The sequence below is a fragment of the Anopheles stephensi genome, chromosome 2 (genome assembly GCF_013141755.1).
Source record: "Anopheles stephensi strain Indian chromosome 2, UCI_ANSTEP_V1.0, whole genome shotgun sequence".
Lineage (NCBI taxonomy): Eukaryota > Metazoa > Arthropoda > Insecta > Diptera > Culicidae > Anopheles > Anopheles stephensi.
Genome location: NC_050202.1, coordinates 30,935,660 through 30,959,688, shown reverse-complemented (window position 1 = coordinate 30,959,688; position 24,029 = coordinate 30,935,660). Strand labels below are relative to the sequence as shown.

At 45.7% G+C, this 24,029-nt stretch overlaps 1 protein-coding gene across 1 annotated transcript; it reads right to left on the bottom strand.

Annotated features, from left to right (window-relative positions):
* Positions 1–2,882: 2,882 nt before the first annotated feature.
* On the bottom strand, positions 2,883–24,015 carry LOC118507390. Its single transcript, XM_036045844.1, has 6 exons — positions 21,696–24,015; positions 17,209–18,005; positions 16,064–16,566; positions 14,076–14,548; positions 8,981–11,266; positions 2,883–8,093 (listed from the first exon to the last, which is right to left on the bottom strand). The coding sequence occupies exons 1-6, from the start codon at positions 23,683–23,685 to the stop codon at positions 5,038–5,040; spliced, it is 9,105 nt and encodes a 3,034-aa protein (XP_035901737.1). The 5' UTR covers positions 23,686–24,015; the 3' UTR covers positions 2,883–5,037.
* Between the last annotated feature and the right edge of the window lie 14 nt (positions 24,016–24,029).

Genomic DNA, 24,029 nt, shown 5'->3' with positions numbered 1-24,029 from the left:
GTTTGATGTTTGTAAACGCATGATGACAAATTGATGTTGAAAAGTGAGTCTTCGTTTGAGTATATGCCGCCCAATGGCTTCAGTCAGCCTGAGGTGAGGTCTTGGGTGGGCAATCGGTCACACTCAAGACTGATTCACGATAAATTAGAGATAAAGAGTGAGTCACCGTTAGATTAATGATTACAGTATCATGATTATCATCAAGTATCCACGTGTTGTTGTGCATTAGCGTTTGGTATTTTTCACTTCCTTCGTTTTCTTCCAGCATTCAGAACCGCGATAATGCATCCTGACGGTAACCGGATCACCATCTATTACTTCGCTCCTGGTCGGGAGTTGGGCAAAGCATCAAATGCCGCTTTGATTGGGTTTTCACAGCTCCTATTTCAAGCGAAAACTCATGGATATCGGAACGTGATTCTAAGCTAATCATAGGCTGAAACCACTGATTCGTAGCTTCCGTTTTCCGTGTTCTGCGGCTTAACTACTCGCCAGAGATCTGCGAAATCTGGGTATGGTTGTTCTGCAAAGTTTAAGTTGTTCCAATATTCTCACCCAGCAAGACATTCAAAAAATGAATTCTGGTTCAAGGTTCTGAATCAAACAACTAATGCTTTTAGGCTCAAAAACATGTTGGGTGTTACGCACCCCAGAATTGTCTCTGTTAAGAGCTGAGACCAAATTGTATATTTGTCTTCAGAAGCAAACAAAGTGTGCCAAACAGTCGCGACGACATACTGTGCTTAACATACTTATACTTATTGATTCGCAATACTTTAACAAGGCATGTCGATCACTAGCCTTGAGCTTCCAGACTTATCAAACCATTGTGCTCAACAGGACAACAGTGATCCTGGTGCAGTCTCAAGCGCGCGCTGAGTAATACTTCATAGCATGTTACCCGTCAGTAACGCTACGTCAGTTGCCCATGCCATTGGCCGCCTTAAATCATCGTTCACTTTGGGCCCTGATGGTATCCCAGCGACGATTCTCAAGCGGTACGCCCCAACAATCGCCCCTGTGTTGGCAAAAATATTTTTCCAGTGGGAAAGTACCATGACTAACACCTATATACAAGAAGGGTTGCAAAAACGAGGATGCGAACTATCGTGGCATAACTTCATTGTGTGCCGTTGCCAAGGTGTTTGAGTATCTGGTTTATGTCATAAATCATTAGTCGCTGGCTTCCAGGTTGAAGCCATCTATACAGACATTAAAGCAACCTTTGATAATGTGCCTCACACCGTTCTTCCTGCCAAACTCGGTAGGCTTTGCTTACCAACGCCCTTGGTGATATGGCTGCGATCGTACTTGGTCAATCGTTCCTACGCAGTAAGGTTGGGCTCTTGCATTTTAAGATTCAGGGTAGTAATCTTGGGCCGACCATTCGTTGATGGTGCTTCCTGATGAAAACTTTCTGCTATACGCCGACGATATAAAAACTATCCGGAATTTTCCTGAGTCAATGCTACGACAAATGCGTCACCATCATCTTTAGCCGATCTCGAGTCCGTACCCTCTTCAGATGCGAATTGAACGGACAAATCCTCGCAAGAAAGGACTGCGTTAAAGATTTAGGCGTGTTGTTCGATACTAGGAAGTATCGAATAGCAGTTGGATCATGTCGTGGCTAGGTGTAACCAATTGCTAGGATTAGTTACAACCATGACGCGGCAGTTCCGTGACCTCCTCTGTACTAAGTCTTTAGTCTGCTCCCTGGTTCGATAGCTAATGGAATATGCGAACTTTTCCTTAGCCCGGCTCGTGTCCATTCCACGTAGAGCTACGAGCTTCGCCCTACGCTGCTGGGATCGTAGTCTGGGCTACAGGACCAAATGTCTGGTGCTCGGGTTGCCATAGCTCGCAATAACGTGCCAGATCGGAATTATCAACGGTAAAATTGTCCAGCGCTCCTCTCGTCGGTGGCTCTATACAAGCTCAGGTCGCTCGGGCAATGCTATCAATCGCGAAGCCCTGGTCGATGAGGCGTTTGAATCGGGAATGTCTGCAGCAGAGACACTGATGCGAGTAAACGTTGTAGGTTAAATGTAGATTTATGTTCGCCGACTATTCCGAGAGGGCTAATCAGTCCGTCGGTTTTAATTAAATAAATCTAAAAAAATACTACATATACTACAAGGAAGCATATTAACTACTAACAAAAGGATTAAGAAGCAGTTCAATGCTTTCAACAGCCTTTTGCACTACTTGATCGGTAACAAAAAAATCCGTCCAGTGCAATACAGGTAACCAGGGAGATAAATGCACCCGTGGAGGCGCCCAGTACCTAGTACAGCTGGTTTAGCAGAGTATTGATCTTTAAAGGCGAGTCAAAAAGCGTAAGCGGCGGAAAGAGACGTAAAGACTAGTGAAAAATAAAAATGAAGGGCCTCTAAAAAACATATTTATATAAGTGGGAATACCTTACTTTAATAGTGCTTAACCCGAGAAGATGACAAAGGACAAATTAGGAGGTGAATGTCGCAACACTCACCAGCTTCGGAATCGAGCCTGAAGGAGACTACTGTCCACTATGGTCAATCAAGGTAGATCTAACCCAGCAGCAGTACCAGAGGCTTCAGGCCGAGGAAATCACGGATTTCGGAAGATAGCCACAAGCAAAACGACCCATCGACTTGTTAACATGTTCGATAACCTGGCCAAAATTTCAGGAAACTCACCTATCGATTGGCTTCCTATTCTAGGAACCTCGTCAGCCAAATCCTCCTGGCCGATGGGGCTGTAGTGAAACGGACTCAGGCATACTGCCACCATACTGGTGAAGAGTCCTGATGGATACGTGTCAAGAGAGGATAGCAGCGCAAACCATAAAAGAAAGAACGATGAAACAAATCACAAACGCACACACACTCACCAACATGTATAAGAAATTGGCGGAACCATCCGCTTGCTGCAGTTTATTTGTCTTATAAATACAAAAAAAAGGTTCTCCTTTCCTCCACACCTCACACAATAGTTAAACGTTTTATCGTCCCGAAAATACTTCATTCTTTCAAACATCCTTTTTTCTCTCTCTTTTTATTCCAAACATCTTGGTGTTGATATCCTTTTTTTTACTGTTGCTTTGTTTTACTTAGTTCTCATTTCGTGGCGTCACCACTCGACAGCGGCTCATTTAAATTCAAAGGAATGCTTACAGTCCACACACTATCAAGTTAAGTGTTCGATACCGATAAAAAAAAGAATGTATATTTTGGAAGTTTAGTAATAATACGTCTCTGTAAACGTTCAAATAATATCTGTCTTTTAAATGTTGCGCGTAAGAAAAGGAATAGCAGCGATACACACTAATTGTCTTGTAATGATATCTTACTAGCACTTAAATAGGAAAAAAAAACTAAATCGAAACCAAAAGGAATATTCGAAAGCGCGTATCCTTCATGTTAAACCACCATAAATGACCGACATGGGGATGGTTGGTGGTGTAGTAGTTGTAGGAAGTAGCAGTTATATATAAGCTTTCGCACTTCTTAACCACCCCCCTAACACGAGAAATGCAAAATGGAATTAAAATTAGCAGACTATAAATATCGCGCGCATTCTCAAGACAAGAAGCGCGGCCAGTGGGGATTACCGTACCACCAGCGGGATAAATGATGAGCAAACAAAAAAGGGAAGGGTGACACGCATTCACACTGAACACGGACCACAAATCAGAGCCTGACAAACCCGCGGAATGTTGAACCGAGTTACTTGTGTTGAGTGTTTCTTCGTTTAGGCTTTTCGTTACACAACCGAAAAGTTGGTCTTTTGTTTTTTTTCTATATCACTAGCGCATCTCCCATCACTATTATCATAAAAGATAAGCCGTCGCTCTTTCTATACACACAATGTTTTCTTCTCTCAGGTAAATATGTTATTTTGCTTCTTTTAGAATTGTAGGTTTCGGCTTGCATCTTACTTACGGTACGAAGAAGAGAGAACTGGTGGAAAGGTACCGGCGGGAGAGGCGGGGCAAGAAGTATAATTATGTGTAGCATTAGCGTATGGAATTCTAGGCGTACTTAAGCAAAACTAAATTGAACATGTCTGGCTTACCAACTAATTGCACAAAAGGACTGATTATGGGAGCACAACAAAAGGGCGAAAAAAGAACGAAAGGAGTTTGTGGTTTAAATAATTTAAGAAGCAAAAAAAAAGCTAACCAAGATGCTACTTCTTCTTTGCGTTGAACCCACCTGGGGGGTTTTTCTTGAAGATCGACCCAATCGAGACGTTTACTTCTTGTGTACCACTAATAAAGCGATCCTCTGATTTGTGAGAGCTGATCCCAATTTTTCAGTGAGATAATGTTCACAATGCTCACCTACTGCCTTCCTACTCAGTTCACTCACTTCATCTCATTCTCATCTCATTCTCATCTCATCCTCTGTAGGCCATAATAATCAACGCTTGCTGTGCGCGCTCGCTCGGTACTCGTCGTGTGGGTAGTAAACAAGAATCGGTAAAGAGTTTTTTGCTGCCCGAAAAATGAACAAAAATATTATGAAACAAAAGATACAAAATCAAGCGAAACACACAGGAGTACAGAACACTAATATTCTCGCCAATTTATATGGAAAAGCGCACAAGCGACGAACCTATCGTTACTTCCAAACGATACTTGATACCGAGTTCAAAATGCTTTCCCACCTAAGACAACCACGTAAGTAAGAACAAGTGTAGTTCACTTAGTTTTTCCCCCGTAATTTCAGTTCTCTTCTCTAGTAGTGCAATACCTCATTATTCAATTAAATCGAATATACGTGGTGCCTTAGCGATACTTCGCAGACGCTAAATATAATATCTATTACTCTCTTTACACACTTCGCTCGGTATGTGTCATTATTGCTTATAAGTTCAAAATAGAGAAGGAAGCTTCCAGTTTCCAGTGTATGTAGCCGGAGCAGTGTTCTGCGCTTACTGAGCTGAACAAAATTCAACGCAAATCGTCCCTTGGAAACGAGCCGATTTGCAAGTACAAACACCTTTGCGCTTAAAACTGTTTCTCCATCGTGGAAGAGCACTTGTCACTTACTACTTGTCTGCATCGTACTGCGCGATCGATAGCTTTCGGCTACGACGATCCCGCTTTACTGTTTCGGCGGAGGTGGTTCCGTACTGTTCGTAGGAAGAGCTCGGACCAATAAAATCATCTCCACTATCATCGTCATCCTCTTCCTCGGACGAGGATGGCGTTCGCTGACGGCGTTTCTTACGCTTCCTCGACGAATGCTGCTGTTGTTTCTGTTGCTGCTTGTTGCGCCCTCCGCCGGAAGGTGAACCGCTTTCCAGCTCCGAATCCACCAGCTCACGCTTCGTAACGATCGGTCGCTGCTCATCGAACGCGATGTGTTCCTGCTTCGGATTCACCATCATCCCTGTCGTGTCGTCTTCGCTATCCTTCCCATACCCGACCGCCATTCCCACGCGTCGACTTTTCTTGCCTTCCTCCTTCTTCGTATCGCCGCCGCCACTACCCCTTCGCTTCTTGCTGTCGGACGTTTTACGAACGCCGGACGTTTTCTGCTGGCAGTGGAAGATGTGCTTCGAGATGGCGCTCTTGTTTTTGAACGGACGGCCGCAAAAGTTGCACACCACCTCGACCCCATCCATTTCGTGCAGTCGGGCATGCTTCGAGTAGTTGCTCGGATCGGTAAATGCTTTGCCACAGATCTCACACTGGTACGGCCGGTAGCCGATGTGCCGGTACGTGTGCGCACGGAACTGATCCTGGCGGGCAAACACCTTCCCGCAAACGCCGCACGAGATGCCCTTAAAGTCGGGCTCACTTTTGGCGTGCATCGTCTTGTGGCGCTTGAGATCGTACGAACGCTCAAAATCCTTGCCGCACTGGTCGCACACGTGCGGTTTCGGCAACGGTTGCTGGTTGTGTCGCCGTACGTGCTTGTGCAGATCGCCGGAAGAGATAAAGGCGAAGCTGCATTCCACCACCGGGCACTTGAACGGGCGGTGGCCCGTGTGGATGCGAGTGTGCCGCGTCAGATCACCGGTTTGGATGAACGTGCGACCACAGTACTCGCACGAGCGTCGCTTGATCGCAGCATGCGACGTTGCCAGGTGCTCCTTGATGGAGGATTTGCCCGTAAACTGCCCACCACAGATGGTGCAAGTGTAGTGCGTTTCGCCAGTCAGCTCCGACTCGATCATAGTCACCTTGGCCGCCTCGAACGGTGTCAGCTTTTCCGGATCGTCTGGGTCCGGTTTTTCCACTTTAGTGGTGGTTTCAACTACCGGCGGCGTCGCTATTTGCGATTTGCGGCGTGACGTCTTACTACGATTTCTAGCGTTCGGCAGTGGCGATGAGCCGAACTCGTCACTTCCCTCAGCTTCATCAGCTTCCGCCAGATCGCGACTGTGTGCACCGGGTGTGCGGTACTCCACCTTCACGTTGGTGACTGCAGGAAGAAGTAATTCCTCAGCAGCGACAGAACCATTGCTAGGCATCGTTGTTGCATCCAACGACGGTGTTATCTCGTTACTCACATCCTCCAAGGAAGCGTTTGCGGCACTAGAAGGTGTGGATTTCCTTTTGCGTCCACCGGAAATTTTCGATTCGACAACGGGCAGCTCGATTTTTGACGAAACCACCTCAACCGGTACGGACGTCTGTTCCATTTCGGTATCATTTTGTGGCTCTTCACCGGCAACTGCTTCGATTATTGCTTCGGCGGTCGGTAAACCATTTGCCACACAATTCTCGTCACCTTTTACGCTGCCATTTACAGGAACAAGTAGTTCGGGTTCCTCGACAGTCGAAGGAGGAGAGGGATCTGTTTCATCTTCGGCTCTCGACGATGGTCCATCATCCAAAAGCAACTGCATACTCTGGTCCAGCTGGATGTCGTGATAGTTTAGCAAATGCTTTCTGTACCACAGCTCTGTTTTGAACTGCATTTTGCACTTGGGACACTTTAATTCATCCCGGCTCGAAACGGACACGCTAGACGCACTTTCCGCCGCTTCGGCTGCTTCGACTGCTTCGGCCGCTTCGTTCGCTTCGACCGCCTCAACAGCCTCAGCTGCCTCAGCCGCTTCCTTTGCTTTTGCGGACAGTGTTCGATTAGCACGCCCGGTACGTTTGCCTTTCCGACCAATATTTTCCTCCTCATCGTTAGAGACGTTTTTGATAATGTCTGCTGCGGCGATAGTCTGTCTGCGGCTCACAGCGCGAGGCTTTTGTTCGCTTTCCACCTTCACTGCTGGTTTATCGTTCGTCTGCGGAGATTTATCTTCAAGATTCGACGGACTCGGAACGCTCACCAAACATGATCTGGAGCGTTCTTTGCTTTTTTTACTCGCATTGATTGTGCCCGTTTCAGTTACCGACTCAATCCCACTATCACTAGCTGGGGAAGATTCTTTCTCCGTGTCCGGAACTACGCCGGCCAGCAAAAGGTGGGTCGATTGTTTCGCCACACTACTCAAACCTTCTTCAGTCGAAGACGACACGGACGATTCACCACCATCACCACTGACAACGCTTTCTTCGCGTGTAGCCTTTCCCACAGCCGGGAGCGGACTTTGTACGGCAATCTCGTCCTGTAAGGTACTAAGCCCGTTCACTTCCGTATCGTCCCGCCCATTCACTGTAACACTCACGGCCGGGGTAGATATCATTTGCTCAGTCTTATGTTCAGCTACTACGAGTTCGTTTGCTGCAACCGTAACAACTGTTGCACTAGCTGCTACCTCTGTTTCTTCAATCGTTGCAGCTGTTACGGGTACAGGTTCTGCTGCTATAATTGTGCTGATCTCCTCCTTCTTAGCCACATTTAACGACTTTTGATGCTTTCGGGCAGTCTTTGCCGGTGCGAAAAGAGCCGCCACGGATATGTATCCTTTCTTCTTAGATGATTTCTTTACCTCGGAAGCTTGCGATTCGACGTTGATGTTAATACTGTCATTCAAATCGTTGACCACATCACCACGTTGTTCTACGATCGTTGTTGTAGAATCGTTGATAGTTTCTTTTGGCGCTGATGATTCCGCCACTACATTTGGCGTTGGGGCAGGCTTGTGATATGATGTTTTTGGTGGACGTCCACGTCCACGTTTTACAGCGACGGGGGCTGAAAAAAACAAAAGAAAAGATAATTAATTATAATAAATCAAAAACCAACTATTAAAGCCTAGAAATAAAGTCTATTTTTTATAAATATTATTCTTTCCGTATCGTATTGCGGAAAACCTTTTATTTCTAAATCTAATTACAATTTGCAAAAATTAACCTTGTCAAAAACATGCAAAATATTTTCTAAGCACATGATAGATGGAGCAGCATGGTGCTTCACTCACATTGATACAAATAATGAATAATTATTTCTTTATTCACATCACAAACCTTTACAAACGATTCTGCATTATTCGCTAAACCTTTGTGTGAAACTCGGTTAGTAGCAAATGGTTGCAAAAAAAATCACACATTCAAATACACACAGTGCCACAAGCAGAAAAAATCCCCGTCACGGCACGTCCGTTTGTACGAGCCACCAGGCAGCTCCATTTTGTTTTTCACGCACACCTGATCGAAGTAGGTGCTGACGTCGGCACAAAATATTCAACGAAAAGCACGCAGCAACACAGTGTTGTTGTGTGTACACGTTGTTAATACATACACACGTTCGCAGAAGGCGGCATACGTTTCATGTCAACGGCGACACACGGTTCTACATATCACAACCGGCCGGTGAGTCGTTATGTGTATTGGTGCGGAAAGGCAAAAGCACCACAAATACACACCCGAAAAGGCGAAATACTAGCCAAACACGATGCATGGGTTGATTAATTATGAACTTAATTAATTATAACATACTGTCAAAAGTAAATGTTAACAAAAGCTATAAGATTTTTAGTAGCCCTCGAACGATGCTTCGAATTATTCTGTTTAAAAAATTATTTACATAAAAGTTGTAAAATGAGAAACAAGAGTGTAATCTTTTGCGTTACCAACACCTACCGTCATTCACAGCTACTGTAACAGGCAGTGATGGAGACGCCATTTCCTGCATTTTCTCCTCTTCACTCCGCCGCCGCTGTGTACCGTTGTTCACAGGCATTGGGCTGTGAATATCATCATCCTTGCTGTTTTGCCTTTCGCGAGCTGTTTCGATGCTGTTGCTGGTGCTACATCCATTCGGAACATGTGGAACTTCAGCGACAGATAAAACGGGTACATCATCAACCGTCGCTGGTACATTATCGTCCGTACGTTTGTTTGACGCCAGCATTACCGTCGCTAGTGAAGCGACGGTTCTCTCCGTGCAGGAAGCCATCATGGTAGCATCTGCCGCCGATGATGATGATGGTTCGACCGCGTTCACTACTACGGCAGCTAATGAAGGTTTCACTTCTACGAGCGGCGTCGCTGGTGTAGGAGGCAGTAGTGGTGGTGGTGGGGACGATGGTACCACATCCGGTAGCACGTTCTGCTCGCATTGCTCCTCGATCATGGGTTCTTGTTTGAGCTGTGTCAGCAGAACGGGCGGTTGGTGTTGCTGCTGTGGTTGAGCTTCGGTAGCTACCCTAATGGTGACCATTTGCGTCGGTGTTGGTGGAGATCGTAAAACCGTCGCCGGGGCAATATCACCGATGGGTCCCGTCGTTTCGGTCACGAGCGCTGAACGTTTCGCTGCCGGTTGTGTAACCGGAGGGTCCATGTGTTTTCCACCCGTTCTGCGCCCATCGACCACCGATGACAGTGGTCGTTTTACAGCATCGGTAGCAGTTTTCGGCTGGTTGTTCATATTGCTGCTGCTGCTCGATGGTACATTGTGCAGTGCAAAGTTAAGCATCGGCGCTTGCTTCACACACATCTTGGAACGTGCTGGCGTTGCTGGCGGTGGCGGCAATGACTTTTCCGGCGGTTGCTTCTGTGCCACCTTGAGCTGTTGGTTGTTTTGCATCTGTTGTTGGAAGCGCAGCGCAAACTGCTGCTGGTACAGTATTTGCTGCTGAGTCTGCTGCCAATCACTTACACTGCTGCTGCTACTAGTACTAGCACTATGAGAAGGCTGCTGCTGTTGATTGTGCTGGAGTTGCGCGTTATGCGATAGCTGTAAGCCATCGTTCAGCGATTTGAACGTAGATTGCTGCTGCCACAGTGCCAATTGCTCAGGTGATAGTGCCTTCATGAGATTCATCTGCTGCAGCAGCGCCTGCTGTTTAAGTATCATCTGTTGTCTCCTTTGCGCCTCATTCTGCTGATGCTGTGGTTGCTGTGGATGCTGCGGTTGCTGCGGTTGCTGTGGTTGTTGTTGTTGGCGTTGCTGTACGGATTCTTGCTGTTTTTGCGATTTCATCTTGCTCTGCTTCAGCCTAGGCTTCTGCTGAACTTGACCCGCTTTTTGTTGTGGTGGTTGCGGCTGTGTTAACTGTTGTTGCTGCTGATGTTGTGATATTTGTTTTCGTAGTTGCTGCTGATACTGCTGTTGTTGCAGTCGCTGTTGCTGTTGCTGTTGCTGTTGTTGCAGTTGGAGTAGCTGCTGATGTTTTTGCTGTTGTTTTTGCTGCTGCTTTTGTTGCTGTTTATGCAGCAGTTTCTGCTGCTGTTGCTGCTCTTGATGCTGCTGTTGTTGCTGCAGGTACATCGGTAATGGTTGACTCTTGGTCTTGCCGCCAACTGGTTCGAGTGTTACGATTGCTCGTTCTTCTTGGAAGCGTTCGCGCGATCGCACAATTGACGTTGCTGGAGGTATTGCCGGCTTGGTAGGCTGCTGATCGTTGACGACGCCTCCTTTGGTGTCGATGATTTCCACTGGACCCACGTACAGCGTTTGCACACCGTCATCAAACTGTACCGTGATTTCACTCAAAAAGTCGTCCTCATCATCCTCCACCATTGTCGGCATCGTCGTTACCGGGCTAGGCATCTGTTGCACGGCCGGAGGAGGCGCATACATGGCCGCAGACTGTTGAATACGATGTAGCGGTGGTTGAACTTGATGCTGGTATTGCTGTTGCTGCTGCTGCTGCTGCTGCTGAAGAAAACCACCTGCGTTGGACCCAAGATTGGCAGTGGGTCCGTACATTCCGAACATATTTTTCGGCATAACCGAGGAATGGTGATTATTATGGAGGTGATGATGGGGATGATGATGATGAGCCTGACCACCATTCGTCGGTGCCGTTGCGGCCGATGGTGTTCTGTAGTTCAAAGTCGCCATACCGTTGCTGATGTACGAGTGCGTTGGCATGGATAATACGTATACTAACACCACTAAACTATTCTGCTGCTGCTGCTGTTAGTGATGGACGGATTGGACGGTATTCGATGAAATGGTTTTGTCTTTCAGTTGCTTTTTTAAAACGAAAACCCGTATAATCGTACAACAAAACAAAAGACGCGACTACGGCGTACTGGGCGTCCTCCGCCTATGTCAACGTTGCCGCCATTAGCCGCCTGTCAACTGTACACGGTCCGTGCATGGGACGACCGAAATGAAATGTGTATGGTCATGTACGGACATACACGCATACGCATACACATGCATGCGAGTGTTGGTCGTTTATGGGTTTTGTTTATCTCTTCGCGTTTCTTCGTTTCGCGCTTGTATTAGGCAGATGGTGGAAAAGATGGAACGCTGGCGACGACATTCAACCCAAACCAGCCTTCATTTCGTACTTCTTCTGTACCACACACCACACACCAAAGCCTACTCTTCCGGGGTTGTGTTGTGCCGCTGCTGCCGCTGCTGCTGCTGCTGTTTTTGCTGTTGACTCCACTGACTGTTGCAATGATCGGGATCGAGCGAATGTGCTTAGCTGTGTGTGTGTTTATGTTCCCGTTTTGTGTTTTTTTGCTGCTGTGTTTTTTTTTTGTTTTTTGCACACTTCCTGCTCTTTCCATCCGTTTAGCTTGGACGAGCAGTGATGTGGCGTCTCTGTCTGTCCCACTCTTTAGCGGTCGACGACTGCTTCGCCTTCCTTTTCTTTCCTCTCTTTTTCTGCGCTGTCTTTTGTTGGTGGTTCTTTTGCTTTCTTCGCTTCGCTGTCTGTCTTTCGTTGTTCGTTGTAAAACGTCGTCGCACAATGCAACACACCATACACTCCTCCCTCTTCCCACCTTCCTTCTTCTTCTCTTCACACACTCACTCACGCGCGGCACACACACACAATTCCGATGGGTACTACGGTTTGGCTACTTCGGTTATATTATTCCTGCTACACGCCATCGTCACCGCACCAGATGCTGCACACTGTATGAACACTGGAAGGAAGTTTCTTCATTGTATCACGCTTTTTTCTTCTGAGTCACTGTCGTAAAAACTGCCTGGTGCCACTAGCCTACCCTGCGAAGAACAACGTCGAGAGCCCGTGTACGACGGGCTAGCAGCAAACAAACACACACAGCTCGCGAATGAGGATACCACAATGAAAGTATCAAACATGTCGGACTACACAGCACTTCTCAGAACGTGAAGAGACGCATTTCGCAGCCGATGGAAACTTGCCCTTTGTTTTGTGGCACCTCACATTTCGTTTCCCATTATTTCACCATTCACTATGTGCGCATTATTACGCCGAACCCAAGCACGCACCCTCCACACAAGCGTGACAAAACCCGAACCCAAAAAGTGTGTGGAATGTATGGTATGGAACTTCACTACGACGACGTGCTGCTGCTGGCCAGTGTCACCACCACACAATTTCGATGAACAAATTCGTTCGCTTTCCGAATCGAACAACTCAACAGCACACGTTCGCAAAATTAATAAGCTACAAAAACTAAGCGGGTAAGCGTTGGGGAAAAACTGAACTGCAACTAAAAAACCAAGGAAAACGGGAAAACGCGTTCTCCGCGAAATGAAACACAGGACGCACTACTACCCCGAAAGCGCGGCGTCAGACCATTTTTTGCCATCGGACTGAACGAGAGAAGAACAGCACTGAACGCGCTCGCTGCCCTGTAGCGAAAGAAAGCAACAGGTTGTTTGTGTGTGTGCGACGGGCTGTTGGACGCGTTTCGCACGCACACCATCGCACAAAATGGCGTGTTGATAAACGCAGCCGTACGCGTATTGGCGTAAATCGAGCAGCGCCGTTCGAGCAGCCGAAAAGCACGTACAGGCGATGCACAAGTTTGGTTACTTTCGAAATCGAGGAGATTTAACTCTGGGAGTGATTTAGAGAAAAAAACATACAATTGACCGGTATTTAGATGGTTCTAACCACAAAAATGAAGATTTAAAATATTCGAAAAGCTTTTAATATGGTTCAGGTGTGTTAAACATGCTTAGCGGAGTTTTCGTAGCAGTAAAACAAATTCTTGAACGGCTTCGACACAAACGAAACGAATTTCGAATATTCAACGAAACGAAACGTCAAACCAAGTTGGCTTAACGAAAGTGAAATGGACCAAATTTCGCCCGAAATAAAAACCGTTGAAAAAAATATATATATTTACCACAATGCCGGTAAGTATGCATTTATTTTCCATTTTGTGATGTGTTTTGGACGTTTTATAAACTTGTTGACGTATTTTTTCGTATTCCGCCTGTTACAGATTAATTGCGTCCCGCGGCGTGTGTCTGTAGAATACGTTTTTAAACTATTTTTATTTATAATATCCAGTTATCCCGGCATCACTCATCTAGAACTTCGAGTCATGCTAGAATTCATATGAGAAATGTCCATCCGACAGGGAGATTTATCAGCTAAACCCAAATCAAAAACACTGTTGGATAAAGTTCCAGTTCATTTATTTGGAGGTGACCGTTTTGTCCGTCTCTTAGCTCTGCCCGTTCGAACGTTCGGCAGAATAGTTGATAACATAATCTTTGGCTAGCCAAAACGCAGTGAAACCATGCGTTTGCTGATGAGATTTTTGTGGAATTCGGACGGAATTATATGGACACGACACTTCAGAGAGAGCTACGCTTACGAACTAACTTTATTAAGGATGGAAAAACAAAAAGAAACTATGTACAAAATGGCTGCTGAAGGCGCCAAAATAAGAACGTCAAAAATGACAACAGCAATTGTGCAGGGTTTGCACGTCCATTTAACCGTATGACAGAAATTGTCACTCAACACCCCTGCTCAATTTCTGGAACTTCGCACTCCAATCTCCTCCACAAGACGCTTGAATGCTACAGGCGGTAGCCCCTTCGTCATGATGTCCGCCAACTGCTTTTCTGAAGGAACGTACTTGATGGTTATGTCGCCACGTTTAACTTGTTCTCGGATGAAGTTGAACTTTATGTCGACATGCTTCATTCGACGACTATCCCGTGGCTCTTCCGCCACGCGCATACATGACTGGTTATCTTCGACGGTCTCGTTCATCTCAGGTTCATCATTCTCCAGTGCTGGTTCGAATTCAGTGCCCGTCTCTGCTTCCGGTCGTATTTCTTCAGCCAGATCAGTTGGACAATCGGCATCTGCTGAAGATCTCATACGAATCACGTCATCCGTAGATTCTGTTGATTGATGCTTTTGGTGCCCCACTTGCCTGTGAGCACCTCCAATCTCGTTGACGATGACATCTCGGGCAGCGATAACCTTGCGACGGTTCGGGTCCCAGACTCTATATCCGTTGCAGTGGTACCCAAGGAAAATACCTTTCCAAGCCTTCTTGTCTAGTTTCTTCCGGTTCTCTTTCGGTATGTGGCAATACGCAGGACTACCCCAAACCCTCATCATCGAAACATCAGGTTTTCTACCCTCCCACATTTCATAGGGCGTCTTACAATCGATGATGGCACTTGCTGGGCTCCTGTTCACAAGATACGCGGCAGTCTCCACGGCTTCACACCAGAACTTCTTGTCTACTCCTGCCGTGAACAGCATCGACCTGGCCTTTTCTTCCAAGGTACGGTTCATCCGTTCCGAAACGCCATTCTGTTCTGGTGTATATGGAATTGTACACTGCATTACGATGCCTTTTTCTTTACAGTACTTGTCGAATTCACCACTACGATATTCCCCGCCATTATCACAAACTAATCGCGAAATGCCAACCCCGAACTTGGCAGTAACCATTGCTTCATACAACTTGAAACACTCAAAGACTTCATCCTTCCTGCGCATAGTGTACACGACCACAAATCTACTCCAATCGTCGATGAAACTAACGAAGAATCTACTTCCATCGTGTCCAACTGGTGTCACCGGACCACAAACATCGCTGTGTATTATTTCCAACACACGTTTTGCCCGTTTGTCTACGCGTTCACGAAATGGCATTCTTGTTTGCTTTGCATCGACACAGGTTTCACAGATTGTTTCCGTTTTATCACCATCGCACTTGAACATTCCTTTCACCATGTTCTTGGATATAATCTTCTCCAGGTTTTTCTCGCTTAGATGACCGAAGCGCTCATGCCAAAGCTCATGACATTTCAGAATCTTTCCACATGAATACAATACCGAATTCTCATCACTTTTCCGGTAAAAATCCATCTCATATTGGAGACCATGACGAGAACCACACGCGATCACTTCCGAACCACGAAGAATTTTTATACAACCTTTTTCGAAAACAACTTTCATTCCGGCCATCTCTACTTTCCTGATCGAAAAAAGATTACACCGTAGGTTTGGAAGAAAAAGCACATTCTTCAAGGTACACTCACGTCGTCGGTTTCCGATCTTTCCAATCATTTTGATTGTTCCCGAATATTGCGCAATCGTAGACTTTCCGTTCAAAGCCACTGCTATTTCAATCGGATTTTCCAAAGGCACCAATTCTTCGAACAGTTCTCGATCATTCGCCATGTGATCTGTGGCACCCGAATCAGCAAACCACTGTACTTTGCCTTCTTCTTCATTGCTTTCTACAGCAACCAAACCGGCGGCAAAACACACACTCTTCTCCGTCACGTTCGCACTGCCTTTGCTTTTGTTGCTCTTCTGCATTTTCTTTTCAGGACAATCACTCGCTTTATGTCCAGGCTTGTGACAAACAAAGCATTTCATTTGCCTTTTCGAAAAAACTTTAGGCTTTCCAACAAAAGCAGCCGACTCTCGTTTCATCGGAACAGCCACTACACTCGAATCGTTGCACTTAACTTCCTCATCGAGGAGCCGGCATTTGACGAACTCTAACGTTAAATTCTCTTGCGGAATTGTCTCTAGCGCCGTCACAACCGTCGCGTATTTCGGCCCAAGGGACATCATCAACTGGAAAACGACGTCGATCTCTTCCAACACTGCCCCAGTGGCCTTATAATCACGCACAACACGATCGAATGCTAGGAAATGATCCTGTAAACTGCCCCCTTCGTACCGAAACGTCGATAACTTTTTCTTCAAGTGGAGCCGGCACGCGGTGCTGCGACGCTCGAACACTTTTTCCAACGCAAGCCAAATCGCTCTCGGGGTCTTTTTGTCCTGCACATACTCCAGCATGTTGTCATGGATCCGCGATACAAGGATCGACTTGCACCGTCGTTCCTTCTTCCGGCGCTTTTCACACAGCTTTTCCTTCGCCTGACCAGCGGCGTCACTGTCTCCCGTTTTCACTTTAAGTTCTTCCACTTCCTCCATCTCGTTCTGGATGCATTCAAGCAAATCATGCTCCTCGAGCACCACTTGAATCCGGAACTTCCAAGATGCGAAGTTCGAACCATCAAAAAGCGGGACGCGCACGGTTTCGTTTTCGTATTCCATTTTTAAAACACAACACTTTTATTAGAGCAACTATAAACCGTCATACACGAAATCCTGGGCCCATAACCTGATGAGATTTTTGTGGAATTCGGACGGAATTATATGGACACGACACTTCAGAGAGAGCTACGCTTACGAACTAACTTTATTAAGGATGGAAAAACAAAAAGAAACTATGTACAAAATGGCTGCTGAAGGCGCCAAAATAAGAACGTCAAAAATGACAACAGCAATTGTGCAGGGTTTGCACGTCCATTTAACCGTATGACAGAAATTGTCACTCAACATTTGCAGTGGCAGCTTAGAATCAAATTTGCTTCGATGATTGGTTTTCAGTTTATTTGGTTTAAGATTGTACAGACGGATTTACTTCCCTCTTAGTTCACTCCGTTACGTTCCCATCCATTTGCTATACACGCGTGTTCACGCACCTATGGTATACCCTTCTTATTACTAACGCCCTTCCTTCCCTAGCTAGGTTTTCCCTGTTCGATGCACGGAAAGAAAGCTCCCCATAACTTAATAGGGAAAGATTTCCTAAAAAAAAAGAACCAACTAACGCATCTACCACATTCAATCATAGTTTGGCTCTATCTTAATTACCGATAAATCGTTATCGTTCATGAATGCTTCATTGGTATCGTCCTTCGACTGTTCGGAATTTAGTTTGAGATCGTTGAGGGTGGATGAACCAGTAAGATTGCTATCGTCCCGTAAAGCTGACGAAGAAGCACTCATCAGCAGAGCGGTATGCTGCTGCTGCTGCTGCTGCTGCTGCGGCATCAACCGATCCGACCGATCGTACAACTCATCATCGGTACTATGGTGCTTCGGATGCTGCTTCAGCATGTGAGCTGCTAGCTGTTCCGGGTCGCTAAATATCTGCGGACACTCGTCGCAGCGGATCAACTGCACCTGCCGATTGCCATCCTGCTCATCGGCCTGCTTTCGATGCGTTTTCAGATGCACGTTTAGTTGCTTAAGCTCGAGAAATTTGGCCGAACAGATGCGACACTTGAAAATGATCGAACCGTGGCTACCGGGCTGGACGCGCTGCGAAGAGTGTATAAGCTGATGGCGCAGCAGCGTGCCACGGTATCCGAAACGATAATGGCACACTTTACAGCCGAACGGTTTGGTTTTGTCGTGGTTCTTTCGCATGTGCATCGTTAGGTAGCAGTTGTACGGGAACTTTTTATGGCACAGTTCGCACTGGAACTGAGACGGTTCCTCGCCGGGTATGGACGCTGTGACGCCGGCGGTGGGTCGCCGTTCGACACTCGCGGGAATGTCATCGACCGGCATGAGGCCGGCAGTGATATGACCACCATCGGTGTCTAGCAATTCATCGTGGTCTAACGGTTCGCTGGTGTCTGAAATCAGAGGAAACAGGAGATAAAAAGTTAATTTTCATGCGTATAGCAAGGATTAAATTGTAATTCCTACTAAGTAAAATATTGTTTTCCTACTAAAGTATTTTAGTTGTATAAAAGGCAAATTAAGTATTTATAAAAAAATGAGTCAAATTTTGTTCAGTAAGATTGTACATGCTTATTCATTACTCAAACAATGAAAATGTTTCTTGAACAAAAAAAAGTATGAGGCCAATACGACCAGGCCCGTTCATGGGCAAAAATATAGGAAACAATGTTTTGCTATTGAAGCAAGTAAATATACAGCCGATCTGTTACTGCGGAGTAAAAACATAAAATGGAATATGAAAATTAGCCTTTTTCATTCATTAATGACGGCCTGCCAGTAATAGAATACTAGCTTTAAATCAAGTAAAAAAATTCTAAAAAAAATTAACAAATTAATTATGGGCAGTACCTTATAAGTGATATAAAACAGAATGAACAGATGTGCGATACACACAGAGGCACAGAAGCGAATGAAACAAAAATCAATACAAGAATAAACAACTAACAAAGTAGACGGTCCCACACTGTTGTGCCGTAACTATACGATAAGTTTAGCAATGCAATACACAGACAAGCACGGTACACGCATTTATTTACTTTGAGCAATTTTCCTACTTCTTTATCATCGACGTCCTCTGGCCGAACCTCCTTTCACCTGACTACCCACCGACAAACACACAGAAACCCGCAAGGAATCGGAGGGATGGTAGAGATTGGCCCTGGAAGAATATTCGTGCAACAAAGCACCTAGACCCTTTTGGGTTTGAAACACACAGAAAAAGGGCATGCCCGTGCACGGGATGGGAAAACTTCCACCCCCCACCGGAAAAAGGTTAGTTCGGGTTGGTTGGGAAGGGTGGGTGCGCATAAAACTGGTTTTAAGTTTCGAAGGAATGTGTATTTTTGTGTGTTTGATAGGCTTTTGCATCGGACGAGTTCAGCAGCAAGAGTTACAGCCGAAGAGGGTATCCCAGCGATAAGTTCAGTAACAAATATGAGAAAAATATTTAAAAACTCCTTACAATCGTACACCTCGCTGTATACCGGATAGTGCAAGAAGCAAGCATTAAAAGAAATAAATCTATTGATTATTAGCTCACAACAAGCCCGTTCTGTTGCTGCATGAGCCGAAAAGCCATTTTGCAGGGTTTCTGGTCACAATTGGACAAACGGCAACAAAATTTAAACTTCAACATTTATTCCAGCTTTGAAAGCGATCCATTTGATAACATATTTACTTTTTTACCAATTCCACCAACGAATCTCACGATTATTGATACTTAACATGGAAATGTTTTAAGTAGAAGGTAAGTTTCTAAATAATAAAATGACCAATGTTGATGTTGCCTTTAGACAAGGGTTATGTTATACTTGAATTGAAACCTTATTACGGTAAAATAAAAGCGTAAAGGCTTCTTGTAAGGCGTAGTAGCCTCTTGGATATGTTAGCCTGTCATTTCTGGCTTCCTTAATTTTATGTTAAACTGTGGCTCCATAATCATACGGAAGATGGTTTGAATGGGATGGAGGACGAAAGATTATATCGCAAAGTATTTATTTTTGATTTTAACGCAACAATTTTATCAATTTGAAACAGAACAACATTAAATTTTGAAGACTTATAAATAAGACTTATAATTATAGACTTATACATGAACGAAAAAAGGGTGGATAATCTACCTATTTTCAAACTAAAACGAGTAACAAAAGATGCGCAATCCGAAAACAAAACTGTTTCCTTATTTTTGCTGATGTGAATGACGACAAAATGACAGAAAAAAATTGTGAATATTCTTTGTAAAAAAAGAAGGAAAATTGGATTGGCATGACTGTTGTTCCGGCTCCGAATGCTTATTAAAAGCGTATTTGTTGTTCCACTTCCAAATGTCCGTTAAGAAAGCTTACCTTCCAGCATCAAAGGATATTTGTTATTTTTAATAATAAAAGAAGTATTTTCTATAAGTTTTGTCGAAAGTTACATTATTTTGGTTGTTAAGCTATGAATGGTAAATGTTTTGGCATAAATATGTTATATATTTAAATCAGATTTTAGGAAATATTCATAAAAATGCAATCATTGTTTTTGCTCCTCCTATTTTCGATAGAATTTTACTATTTTTGGCAGTGTGAAAATTTATTTTGTATTTATACATTAGTTAAACGGGTCAACGCCAAATTGTAACACCGTTTGTGCTGACGAGTTACAGGTTCACAAAAATTACAAGGCATTTACTCCCTATTTTTTGCCTAATTTTGTACATTTCAAAACTTTAAACTATGCATGCCCAACAATAAACAAAAATAAAACCCGTTGCAAATATAAAGGTAAAGTAAAAGAATTGCGATGTCAGCAAGGTGTTAAATTAAATCATGAAAGTAGCATCATGACGTAGTATCCACACGACAACCCCTGTAAAGTAAAACATGATAATGGAAGTTGTGCATGTAAATGCTAACACGATGAATAAATAGAGCGAAATCAACACTAGCAAAGCGGCCTCCCATCGAAGCAATCGCTGCACACAGGAGAAAAAAGGAACAACGCGCACAACAAAAAATAGACAACACAAGTTAATAATATGACAAATCGACAAAAGTCCCACACCAACATGCAACCGAAAGTACACGTAATAACAAAAGAAAAAGGCCAGATCAAAATGGAGAAATTTGAGGCATTAGCCATGGGCTCATACTCTTTTTACTGTGCTCAAAGTTCTGTCCTCCATGTGTACCGTCGTGTTGGTTGGTAGTGGTACTTGCTGTTACGTTGCAAAGATAGCTGAGAACGCGTTATAAGAAACCCGAGCACCAATCCGCTCACTACACACTACGCCAAAAGGCCAAGACGATTACTTTTGCAATTTTAGACATTATAATGCACTCGAGAACAAATTTATTGGAATGTTGTGCAAAACAAAGCAGATCGTGACAAAAGATCGTGTAAAAAGTGCTGTACATAATTGGCATTATTGCAATCGAAACGCAACACACCAGTAGCAAATAAAACTTGCGCAAAAATGAATACATTTTATCTTGCAACAAAAACTGGCGCTCGTCCATCTTTCGTTATCAATTGACGGTGAAGCTTTTTTTTCACGGTATGAGTGCACACAAAAAGTTCAACGAAAATTTTCCTGCCTCGAGGAAATGCTTTTCTTAACAAAAAAACTGCATCAAACTAACAAAAATCAATCGATTTCAATGGATGGCAAGAAACGGTCCAAAGGAACACCCGTTTCTGAACAAACACAGACACAGAAAAACAGTATACAATATAAAACAATGCCAACTATGATGATGGTGATGAAATCTATCGGTATCGTGGTGGTTGTTTTTTCTGTAAAGTCAGCTTTATCGGCTGTGTGCTATGGCCGCCGGCCACATACATGAACTTTAATAAGGTTTCCCGGTTTACGTTATAAGGGGTTTAGGTCTTCCCAAAATGGGTTGTTTGATGGACCGATTTCGATCAATAAAATTCGAACATAATTAGAAAGGGACTAGAACACAGAAAGACAAGACGGGAAACATTTAAACAAAACAAGGGAAACGGGGATTATCATTTACCAAACATAACGCCTTAATCTAACTGATTTAACATAAATTGAGCAAAAAAAAAGGCTGTACAAGCAGTTTACTCACGGTTCATGGCGGTCGCATCGTTCAGCAGTCGCTTTTTGCTTGACCGGACGGAACTATCCATCAGCCGCATTTTCAAACCCGGCATGTCGGTAAACCGTGGCATTAGCTTCGACTGCGGACTGGACCCACTGTTCGGACTGATCGAATCGCCAGCCTTCGACGACACAATGCCGACCTGGAGCCGCGCGTGCTGCTCCTTCTGGTGTTTCTTAAGCACGTCCCGTTCGTCAAACTCCATATCGCACACCGGACATACGTATGCCATATCACTGCTGTGGTGCGGTGTGGTCGGTGTCATCGGTATCTTACGCTTGGCACCACTCTGCTGCACCAAACCACTCGGTCCTCCGGTCCCACCACTGTCTGCCGGTGCACCGCCCGGAGGACTGTTGTTGTTGATGCTGCTACTATTATTATTGTTGGTCCCCGTACTCGGCATGCCCGGTTTGGCTACTGGCACGAGCCCGAGTGTGAACGGTTCCAGCACGCAAGCGGACCGGTCAATCACTTCCGGCGATAGAGGCGGCAACGGTGGCATCGTCAGGTGCATCTGCTGCTGCAGCTCCTGCTTGACCATCCGCTCCAGATCGAGCCGCCGTTCCTTTTCCTTCTCCGCCGCCAACAGTTCGTGCATCTTCATGTGCGTGTTGAGGACCGTTTCGCGCGCAAACGTCGCCTTACAGATGATGCAAACGTATTCGCTTCGTTCGCGCTCTTCTGGCCTGGCGCCACCCGGTACCCGGAACACCTGGTGTACCTTTTTCAAGTGCATCGTGAGGGCGCGCTTGGCCGTGAAGATTTCCTCGCACCGATCGCAGGCAAACTCGCCTGTCTCGGAACCGCCCGGCGACAGACCGGACAGTGGCTTCGTTTCGTGTACCTTGGCGTGCTGTGTCAGCTGTGGCTTCGTGGCAAACCGGTACAAACACACCTCGCACTTGAACGGCCGATTATGTACAACGTGCACATTTTTGTGGCGCTTGAAGCGTACCGACGAGTTGAACACCTTCCGACAGATCGGACAGGTATACGTTAGCTCCCCGGTAACGTCGTTCTGGCCCTCGATGATGTCCTCGCGTTTGATCTGGCCGGCCCCGTGCGCAACCACCTTGTGCCGCACCAAGCGCAGATGGCTGGTGAGCGTGCAGAAGCAAATATCACATTTGAACGGTTTGGCGGGGTTGTGCTTCTGCACGATGTGCATCCGGCACTGGCTCTTGTACGGGAATTCTCGCTTGCACAGCCCGCACACGTGACCACCGCTAATCTCGTCCACCTGGTAATGTTCCGCGAAGAACGTCTCCAGCGGATCCGGAATCGGGGGTTTCGTTTCCTCCAGCAGCATACTGGTATCTTCCTCCTCGCCCTGCTCGGTGCGCCCGATCAGCAGGGAAACGTCCGGGTGGACACTAACCGTGCTCATATCACCGCTCGTATCGCCGTACGGCATACTGCAGTCCATGTCTGTGATGCTACTGCCCGGTCCGTACTGTTGCTCGTCCTCGTACCCATCGTCGGGAGTTTCTTCCTTCACGCGGATAAGACCATCGTTAGCTACGTTCGCTGGCACGGGTACGCTGGGTGTCGGTTTGGCCGCCTCGCTAGACTGCACATTCTTCGGAATCTTTGCTACCAATGCAAGATGTTTTTGAGCTCGCAGCTGTTCGTCACTGGCCAGTGTTGTCTCGTACAGGTCGTACGCCGACAGCAGCTTCCATTGGCAGTTGCGGCATATCTGCTCCGGAAAGCCCTGTATCGTTTCACGCTGGTTGAGTGGCAGGCAGACGGACAGTAGCATCGCGTACAGTGTTTTCTGGTCGTACTCGGGGACTGGGCTGTGAATTGATATCATCCGTGGACGAGTGGAAAGACAAATTCTGCAGATTACTACCATCCTACCACCGAAGGTCGCCCGTTGCACTGGTTCGACCGATGGCTGCGTTGGGGATGAAAGGTTCGGTCCGCACCGCACTTCCCGTGGTTCCTCCATCGGTCGGTGTTGCTCAACCCCGCGCACACAATAATAACAAACGCACGCACGCACACACACAAACACACCCTTACGCTTGCTTTGCCTTTGATGCGGATTGATAAGCGTTCAGGTGGTCGAGAAGCACCCTACGAGTTGAGTGCAAGAGATACGGTGTGAAACCAACTGCACGGAAGAAAGAATTCTATTTTGCTGGCTTCACTTCTTGTTTTCTCGACAAGTACAACAAATGCATCTGACACTAGAAGCACTTTGACAAATGCAGCCTAAAGTTGATGGTTTTGTATAGGTGTGCGTGTGTGATGCAAATGAAATTCCATAGTGAATTATGACCGTGCAGTATT

Excerpts from the sequence above, each read along its gene's own strand:
- LOC118507390 (XM_036045844.1), bottom strand. The coding sequence starts at position 23,685 with ATGGAGGAACCACGGGAAGTGCGGTGCGGACCGAACCTTTCATCCCCA. Across the intron at positions 18,006-21,695 it reads CGATGCGACCGCCATGAACC|ACACCAGCGAACCGTTAGAC; the intron begins GTGAGTAAACTG and ends CTCTGATTTCAG. Across the intron at positions 16,567-17,208 it reads AGATAGAGCCAAACTATGAT|TTCCGGATTCAAGTGGTGCT; the intron begins TGAATGTGGTAG and ends GCATCTTGGAAG.